At 39.0% G+C, this 10,029-nt stretch overlaps 1 protein-coding gene across 4 annotated transcripts in view; it reads left to right on the top strand.

Moving 5' to 3' along the window:
* The first annotated feature begins 991 nt into the window (after positions 1-991).
* Positions 992-10,029, top strand: part of UBR2 (ubiquitin protein ligase E3 component n-recognin 2) — a 61,479-nt gene continuing 52,441 nt past the window's right edge. For 2 of the 4 annotated variants that reach the window (XM_072989742.2, XM_072989736.2), the window contains exons 1-3: positions 1,035-1,261; positions 7,322-7,581; positions 9,748-9,826. In XM_072989742.2, the coding sequence (XP_072845843.2) occupies positions 1,184-1,261; positions 7,322-7,581; positions 9,748-9,826 (417 nt within the window). In that variant the 5' untranslated portion in view covers positions 1,035-1,183. Of the gene's footprint in view, positions 1,262-7,321; positions 7,582-9,747; positions 9,827-10,029 lie in introns of all 4 variants that reach the window. The other 2 variants (XM_072989726.2, XM_072989738.2) reach the window with 2 other exon arrangements.

Raw genomic sequence — 10,029 nt, 5'->3', positions numbered from 1 at the left:
TTTTATGCAGTCTTTCCCTGATGAACAGTTCTGGGGAACCCAAAAGCCTGACTTATTTGTAACTTTTGAATGATCCAATAAAAGCACAGCAGGGCTCCTGTATCCATGGGATAATTATCCATGGTTTCACTTATCCGCAGTATGATAATATTAAAAATATTAAAAGAAAAATCTAGAAGCACGTATTTTCACAATGTATTTACCAGAACTATCTCCTAGAGGTAGCCAGAAACCATGCTATGTAATCTTGTTGAAGAATACATTGCATAGTCTCTGGCTCTCTTTAGTGGCCAGTTCTGAAAATACATGGTGAAAATGCATTTTTTCTGGAGTTTTACTTTGTTGTGTTTAGCATTAGTTATCACTTGTAGTTTTCAGCATCTGTGGGGGGCAGGCTTGGAATCAATCCCGCATGTATATGGGGGTCGTACTGTATTGTCTAAGCCAAAACCTTCTGTTTAATTGAGTGTATCTTATATCCAAGAACTGAGGAAATATGGGAAAAAAACACATACTGTACATCAGAAATCTAAGCCAAAACCTTCTGTTTAATTGAGTGTATCTTATATCCAAGAACTGAGGAAATATGGGAAAAAAACACATACTGTACATCAGAAATCCAAAAAACTTCCTGATTTCAAACATGATTCCTAAGGCGTATTGAAGTCAGCATTTTTAATAGCAAGCCATTTCCTTTTCCTAAAATCTGCTTTATGCATATTGGGTCGCACTCCAGTTTATACACAATATATTCCTCTGGCTGAAGCATGCAGTTGGCTGTGGCCCTGGAAGCATTCCTGGCAAGGCAGCCGCAAAGACCAAGCCAAAGCTTCTCTTCCCTCTTCGCCGGCCAACTTGGCATCTGGGCCGGTTTAGTTCAAAGTGGGGACACGTCACCTCGCTGAAGGGCAGCGACGCCTTCGCCTCAGCCAAACGACTACAGCTCCCAGGGTGCTTCGCGCCATCGTGAAACGGAATCTCTTCCGCCCGAGGAGGAGGGGGGAAGGCAAAGAAAGGGCGGTTACTCAGGCTTGGGGCCGTCTTGGGTAGAGACGCGGAGCGGAAGTGGGCTTTCCTGGCAGAGAGGCCGGCTGGGCCCGGTTCCGGGTACCACTTAGTCGGTGACAGAGGAGGAGGAGGAGGAGGAGAAAGCGGGGAGGGAGAGGAAGAGGAGGTGGAAAAGATGGCGTCGGACTTGGAGACGGAGATCCAGGCTATAGAAAGGAGCTTATTGGAATGCTCCGCGGAGGAGACCGCCTTGGTGAGGCCCGCCGCCGTCCGCGACCGCCGCGCGTCGAGTTTCGAGGGTTGGGGAAGAGACGGGAGGATTAACGGGCGGCGTTTGGTGGTGGAAAAGCAAAGGACTGGAAGAGGAATACCCTGGAGAGCGGGGCTGTGGGGTCAATAAGGGAGGGAGGGAAGGTGGGAAAAGCCTTTTGCGGGGGGCGGGTATTGTCGGGGGGGGTCTGGTCTGAGTAGAGAGGGACATGCCTGGGCGTTGTTGGGGCAGAAACTCCTCGGGGTCGGAGGAGAGTCAGGAGGGCTGCAGTTCAAAGCAGGCGGCAAGTAGGCTGGAGGAAAGGCTAAGTAAGGTGTATAAGATGGGAAGGGGGGTCTCCAGCGGAGAGGAACCGGGGAGTTGAGGAGACACGTGAACAAAAGAGTGTGTAGAGGGGAGAGGGTTAGAGCGGTGGCTTTGGGGTCGCCCCTGAGAGGCAAAGCCTCCCTGGTTTGGGGACCGAGTGGGGCAGTTTGTGATCCAGTTTGGAAGGCACTCTTGGATGGCGGTGTACTTCTTGGCTCAGAAAAGGGAGAATGGTTTATGAAGAGCAAAGAGGTGTGAGGGGGGGAGAGAAGAGAGAGACTTGAATAAGTCGATAAAATAGGTTGTTGCCCAGAGTAAGTCGTAACATGATCGACTGTTGTCGTAGATTCTTGAAAAGCGCTGCTCTGACTTGCCTGCCTGTTTCCAGGCAGTGGCGGTTCCAAAAGACACCAGGAACTGTCAAGAAGATGCGGGTTAGAGAAAAGTAGTTCGTCACAGTGAACGTGGGTAGGACTCAAGAGAGTAGAAACAGGGCACCTTTTCAATGGTACTGATTGCATACTAGCCAGATAATGGGTTTTGTTTTAGAGACTGCCTCACTCGCTGGGGCTGACTTAGTTTGAAGGCCACCTGTATTTCATCAGCATATTTGCATGTGTATTCCACGTCACATCATGTCTATTCAAAATCTGGCAGGAATCAGTTCTCAAAATAAATGTTGGTGGTTTTGTTCTCGTTTGGTTTGAATGTATTTGCATTTATTTCATTTTATAAACTTTTGGTATGAACAGGAGCTTGAATGTTTGAGGATTTCACATTTCTCTTGTTTTGCCACTTTTAAAATCAGTTTAGGAAATGCCAGAAGCCATTTTCACACCTAAAGCTCTCCATGACATATGGCTGTGTCTTTGTGTAAGCATTTGGGAGAACTGTTGAGTTTATGATTCAGCAGTTTTGTGCTCAGATTCTCCTTTTCATTCTTGAGATAGCCTTTTCAGTTTTCTTTTATTCAGATCTTTGTGTTGGCTTTTATAGTTCTCAAGCTGGCCAGCTGACCCATTTTTACTCCTGTGACCCCCTCTGAGCACCAAGTTTGTAAGAAGTTCATAGTATATCCTTTTAGGAAATGATTTTGACATGAGTTTGAAGGATAATCTTGTTGCCAGATCACTGATCAAAATTATGTTATAGTCTTTAAAAAAACAAACAAACCTTGAGTATTCCTTCTATACAATGGTAGGGGATACCTTTATTAGACCATAATGCCCAGCCTGATGAAAGACTTAAAAGCTAGCCTGTTTCTCAGATTTTAGTGATCTAATAAAGGTAGTGCCCATTCTTATTTTCAAAATGCTTTTATGACATATGTTCAGTCTGATAAAATGTTGTACCTCTAGAAGGGTGGAGAGTGTATAGACTGTTATGAATGTACATAATATTCCAGATGTTGTTTTGATAATAATTTGATTTTTTTCAGAAGTATGACATAAATTATATATCATAAACATGTTGTCTCTAACAATGAAAAAGTCTGGCCATTTTCAGAGTTGACATCTTGCGATCTGAAACATTTTTATAGTCTTGCTATTGTGCTATATTATCTGTGTCAGACAGAATATAAAAAAATTAAACAGTTATATAAGTACATACAGTTTAATATCAATTACACATAAAGTTTGGGCCATAGTCATAGGAGAAAGGTGGCACATTAAATAACCTATATTCTTCAGCTGTATAAATTTTAATACTTGAAGGAATATGTGCCAACTGCCAAACTGCCCTTTTTCTTGCAGTGAACAAAGTTTGATTACTTTCTTTTAATCTTGTATCTTTTCAGAAGAAAGAAAATGTATCTTGTACAATGGAATGTCTACTTGTAATTGGTACTTGTTGTAGGTAGTCACTAAGCAAGCCTAATATGAATGTGGTGTTCTGGTATTCACATTTTATGTGTATGCTTGTTGAATTTTGTAAAAAATTGCCTGCCTCTTCAAAATAACTTGTTTATACAGTTAAATGTTCAAGTAACATGCTACACATGCAATTAAAATCTAGAAAGATTACAGTGACAACACGGAGTTTATTTTTTTAGAGTAAACATCATGTTCCATCTGTAAGCATGATTCTTTGAATGTATTACAGTATGTTCCTAATTTAGGGACATAGTGCTTTACTGCAATGTATATTAAAAATGCAATTCTATTAATATTTGTTCACAAGTAAATTTCACTGAATTAATAGGATGTGTATATAGAATTTCATTCTTAAAAACTGAACTACCCATCAGTTTCGTGTTGTATTCTTTAGTAATTCACTTTTCTTTGTAACACTTGTTTTTTTTTTAAAGAGGACTTGGGATTTGGACAAAAAATATCTTGGCACTCTCAGTGATACATTTGTTCTGTAGAAATGTATTTTGTAAAGTATTTCTGCTTCAAAATATTTTGGTGTGTTTCTAAAGAGGGTGAACAGTATTTGGAAACACATTCTAATTTTCATGACATACTCAAAGTTTTCTTTTGAAAAGGCATTAAAGAGAACATTGCACTAAAACCTCATCTCAAAATTAATTTTAAGTGAATGGAAGTTTTAAGGTTTTTAGTTGATTCCTGTAGCGGTTGAAAGTTCAACAAAAGTGTGGATTTGTTTGCAAATATTGCAGTTAACTATTCTATATGGTGTCAGTAATTCTTTTGATATACATGTAATGACTTCAACAGGCACATTACTTTATATCTGTGTTTTTTATGCTAACTTTAAGAGTAGGCTGTCCCACATCACTATCAGCCCACTTAGAATGAATTACATTTTAAAATGTAGTCCTTTAAGTAATAGTGAAAAAGTGGGATATAACTCTCACAACTGTCACAACTATGATGTGTTGTGTTGACTTGGTCTGACTAAAGTAGATCCATTGAATCAGTGAAGTGTATAAGTGCTGACCTGCATTTTTCATAAAATTTTTGCAGAGTTGGGGCTAACATCTGGATGTAGGGCTCTTTGAATGATACAATTCAGTACTATGTTTATTTTTGACCAAAGTGAGACAGGTTTTAAAATTATTTTAAATTCAACAAAATATCAGATTCTTAAGATGCAACTTAATGTTTCCATCAGTTGGGTGTAACTTGCCTTACTACACCAGAGGGTAAAAGAATGATACAGTAACTGCCAGTCTTTCCCTGCTCTGTCATGTTAGTCTAAAACTGCTGGAGAGCTCAGTGGCTTAGGCATTCGGCTGTGGAGCCAGAGGTTGGCAGTTTGATTCCCCACTGTGCCTCTTTGACAGGGGCTGGACTGAGTGATCCATTGGGTACTTTCTAGCTCTGCAGTTTTAAGATGATGATGATTAACTCAGCCTTATCCACTTAGTATTAAAGATAGCTATCTTAACTTCATTGTGATTCTTTCAAACTTGTTTGCACAGAGTCCCCTCCCTCATCCTTCCTTGTTCCTAGAAGTCAGGAACTGTGCTTTTACAAGCCTGACCTGCAATGTAAGTTTTGTAGAGTGAATGTTAGTGGGGCAGATGGAGAAGAAGAGAAAGGAAACAGATGCAATTCCAGCAGGTGGTGGGTAACTGCTGTTGTGAATTATTTGAGCAATGATTTCTGGTGCTGGTTGACATTGAGACAGTATTTGTTTACAAGTGTTCATTTAAAATGCTGATTGTATTAAAAACATGAATGCTACCTTGTTTCCCTGAAAATAAGACCTAACCTGAAAATAAGCCCTAGTATGATTTTTCATTTGACCCAACTCTGGGAGGCAGTGGAAGACAGGAGGGCCTGGTATGCTCGGGTCCATGGGGTCACAAAGAGTCGGACACGACTAAATGACTAAACAACAACAATGATTTTTCAGGATGCCTGTAATATAAATCCTACCCCAAAATTAATCCCTAGTTAAGTGAAACCCCGCCTTCCACCATTGTGCAGCATTGTGCAGCAACCAGAAGATGACATGACTGTATTTGAAGAAATGTAGATTTTTGTACATAAAAAAAATCCCTTAAAAGTAAGCCCTACTGCATTTTTGGAGCAAAAATTAATATAAGACCCTGTCTTATTTTCGGGGAAACATGATAGATTAAGTTTTTGAGATGCTAGATTGAGTTATGTATTAGATTTGAAGATCACATTGTTCTGTGGATACTCTGCATATAATCTTTGGAAATGCCGAAGTATTGTACAAAAACAAAAGATTGTCATCTCTTCTATGCTCCAGAGGTAATAGAATTGTTGGTGCTTAGAAGGAAAAACAGCTGGGCTAGCTGGACCTTTTCTTGATCCAGCAAGGTAGTTCTTATGTTCTCTTTATTAAGTTTTTACAATAATTTATTAGTTTTTGCTCTTAAACGTATCTGAGCAAAGCTCAAAGAACCCTTTACATTGTTTTCTGGTGGTGTTACTGGCACTACTTTTTGGCGAATAGGATCCTTTAATCTCCTCCTTCCTCCCTTGTTCTTGTTAAACACAGTTGTGCAGTGCCATTTAACCTTTTTTTCCCTCTCAACGGCACAACTACTGCACAAATGCCAAACATTGCAACTGGGGTTATGTGAGGCTAGGCATACTGAAGTATATTCACTATGTGTTCCTGGCAAGCTTTGAAAGCCCACTTGCTTATTCTTTATTTTTAATTGTTATAGTTTTTTAAAAAAAAGAAAAGCAGTGATCTGACAGGCTTTCAAGCTGTGTCTTTCTAAAGGCATCCTTTACCCTAGTTGACACCTCCTGGCTCACTCTTCCGCATCAACCCCCCAGCAGACTTGAAAGTAACAGTGTCTAAATTCTATTGAAGGAATCCTTCAAAAAAGGAAAACTTAATTTGGTTTGTACTCACTTCAGAATGTAGTTTTGCTCAAGACAGGATCTATTATCCAGAATTACTGGGCAAAATTCTGTTGATGTAGTTCCACCAGTGTAAACTGGATTATGGTGCCAGAAAGAATTAATTTAAATTGATTCAAAGTTTCCGATCCCCTGTCTTTCATCTTTAAAGGCTCACTGCATCTCTCTCTTTTGGGAGCGTCATAAATGTTGTGTTTGTGTGTGTGTGTGCTTTTAATAGTCAAAAATAATTGCTTGTTTGCTGCTGGTGCAAATGATGATCTAGTAGCAGTTTTTTTACTAATGAAACCTCCCTTCCCCTCCCCCATCCCCAGTCTCCCAAAGTCTTCCCGGAGGCAAAAGAGAGCCTAGGGACCTTATGAAGCAGAAATTGGGGGGGGGGGGGGAATAGGAGGCTTTAAGTATTTCTGGCACCCTGATCTGAGTTTACACTGGCAGAACTGCACCAGCAGGATTTTGCCCAGTAATTGACAAAGGATTCTGGGTTTATTTGTGTATGTTAGTAAATGTCCCTTTCTTTGGAAGTTTTTTTTGTTTTTATTTTAATTTTTTCAAAACCTACCCCTTTGAGGAGGACTGGTGCAAAGATTCTTACAAGTTGTTGTACTTACCTGGTTTGCTTTTGGACTTGCATATTTTGAATTGCATTTCTGGATTCAAAATGCCATGTGTGATGGAGGAATGCTGTTAAAAGGGGGGGGAGTTAATATACACAAATATACTTGAATATGCTAAAATATAATTGGGTAAACTCATAATAGCAGACATTAAAATCAATTGTAAGTTTGTAAATGTTGTACTATACAGAACAATATATGATTGCTCTGCTGCATTCTTGAAGATTTTTTTTAATTAAACAATTTTGTAATCCTTTATTTTAGTTTTGTTATCATTTTTTAAAATTTTCATTTTTGTCTTAAAGAAATGGCTGCAGTCATCTGATCTACCTAAGGAAATATACAAGCACCTGGCCTACTATGTACCAAGGATATATTGTAAGGGTCCTAATCCAGTTCCACATAGAGAAGATATGCTTGCACAACTTGTCTTGCTTGGCCCGTTAGAATGGTACTTGTGTGGTGAAGATCCTGCATTTGGCTTCCAAAAACTTGAGCAGTCAAACAAACCTTCCCATCTTTGTGGCCGAGTTTTTAAAGTTGGAGAACCTACATATTCTTGCAGGTAACTATCAGTCACTGTTATTATTAATATTTGTTATTTTTATTTATATAAAACAATGTGTAGGCCATAATTAAAGGTAGCCATGATAAAAGAAACAGTAATCTGAAGACTAAATTCTGATAATTACCACTAAACCCACCAACCCTACTTTGGAACTGCCAGGTACCATAATGGTCAAATGATAAGACATAATCCAAGTCAGTTTATAGCAGCCATATATATTTAATGTTGGGGTACTTCTGGATTTTCTGTCCAAAATGATTAAGTGGTAAATATCCATTGGTAATGGGTTTTAATTTTGGAGTGTATAACTATTGCTGTAAAAATTGTAAAATCTAAAAAGACAATTAAAAATGTTTAATTTCTCTCTTTATTTAGCACAAAGCTATCCGAATCTTAAATGCTCCCCCCCCTTTTTACAACACTCTTAAGTTTTGATCTAGGAACTATGTATGTATTTTCCACTTCTTTTATGTGTAACAAGGAGTTAACATCACTAAAGGTAAAAAACATGCCCAGATTAGTTCAGGTTTCTGATTGAGAAAGTGCCAAAGTATTAAAAAATCTTCCTGTGAAGTCCTACAAGCTATGTGCAAGGATTTTGTTGAACTTGATATTAGTTTTCAACCAAGGCAGATTAAGGAAAAGGCTTATATTAAGTCATTTCTAAGGTATTTTCTGACCTCGTGGGAATCCTAGTATAATGAGCGTTAGAAAAATCAAGGTTAGGGATAGGGGTTAGAATTAGGGTTAGCAGGTTTTGTACTGTTTTGTCATCTTGTACAGTATTTGTATTTCCTGAACCCACTGAGAATTTGAATATCTCCGTCACCCCTGGAACATTTACCCAACCTATGATAGCCACAATATGCTGCTTCCACTTCTCAGCATCATAGTTTACAGTAAAGTGTGTGGACACTTTGCCCCCACTTGAACAAATCCTGTAGCCTGAAATGGTAAATTACAGTAGAGTAGACACACTGAATCAATGAGGATTTGGTGAGTCATTCCTCCATACGTTTCACAGATTCAAATGGATCTACTCCAAATGCAAATTACTTCAGCATAATAGTTCACCATTAGAGTAGGTACACTTTAATCAGTGGAACTTATAGAGGAGTTGACTCACTAACTCCGATAGCTCAGTGGTTTAGGTATCGGCTACAGAGCCAGAGGTTGGGAGTTTGGTCCCTCACTATGCCTCCTTGATGGGATAGACTTGATAATCTAAAGGGTTCCTTCCAGCTCTTCAGTTCTGTTATACTCTAGTGTGATTTACTACACTAAATATGACTTTGACCATCATGTTACATTCATCAGGACTAAAATGTACCCCTGGTGGAACACTATATATTGTATACTACCTAGTTAGGTGTTCCCCGTTGTTTAAAAAAACTGTACATGGGAAATAGTTGAAACTTGAGAATTTTGTTTACAATATTGATTTGATGTATAAAGCCCTAAACGGCTTGGGCCCTGGATACCTGAAGGACCACCTCCTTCCATATGAACCTACCCGGCAATGAAGATCTAGTCAGGGGGCCCTCCTGAAAGAGCCATCCCTCAAGAGGTAAGATGGATGGCTTGTAGACAAAGGGCCTTTTTGGCAGCCACTCCCCCCCCCCGACTGTGGAACGCCATCCTGAGGGAGATTTGTCTGGTGCTGACGTTGATGATGTTTCATGCCAGGTCAAAACCTTTCTGTTCCAGAAGGTTTGTAATTGAAATAATATAAACTGTGGGTCCTGATGGCAATTTTAGAGCATTGTATTTTTAATTGCAATTTAATTGTTCTTATCTCTTTATCAAATTCAAATTGTTGTAAGCCACCCAGAGACCTGGGCAGCAAATAAGTGAAAGAAAGAAAGAGAAACAAACATCTTCTGTTGTTAAATGGCTGCATTATAGGTCTAGTGCTGTGTGAATTCTAAAATAAAATGGAATTGCAGTACTAAAATGTCCCCTCTGCCTGGATGAAGGTTAAAATACTAGTGAGTGAGTTCTATGACTTATGACTTCATTTTTACACTAATTCTTGGCTCAAAATGGAAAAGATAGTATCCCGGATTATGTGTAGTTTACATTATAGGTTTTCTGTTAACAGTTAACATTTTGTATGTTTACCCCTTTATCTTTACATATTTTCTGTTCTTTTTCCTTCTGCAGGGATTGTGCAGTTGATCCAACTTGTGTGTTATGCATGGAATGCTTTCTGGGAAGTGTTCACAGGGAACATAGATACAGGGTAAGAAGACATAGTACCGTATGTATGACATCAATAACGTCTTGTTTTAGAATCTGCTACAATGTGGCCAGAACAAATTATGTTGTAGTAAATTCCATTTCAGTTCGTGGAACTGTTGTTTTCTTTCTCTTTTCTCCACTTAACCACAGTATTATTCTTTGTATAAACAGAGGTGTTCCACTTGTCGAGGAAATCCTGATGGT

This window comes from Pogona vitticeps, chromosome 1 (genome assembly GCF_051106095.1).
Source record: "Pogona vitticeps strain Pit_001003342236 chromosome 1, PviZW2.1, whole genome shotgun sequence".
In the NCBI taxonomy this organism is placed as follows: Eukaryota; Metazoa; Chordata; class Lepidosauria; order Squamata; family Agamidae; genus Pogona; species Pogona vitticeps.
The sequence above is the reverse complement of the archived record's forward strand: the minus strand, read 5'-3'. Positions and strand labels throughout refer to the sequence as shown.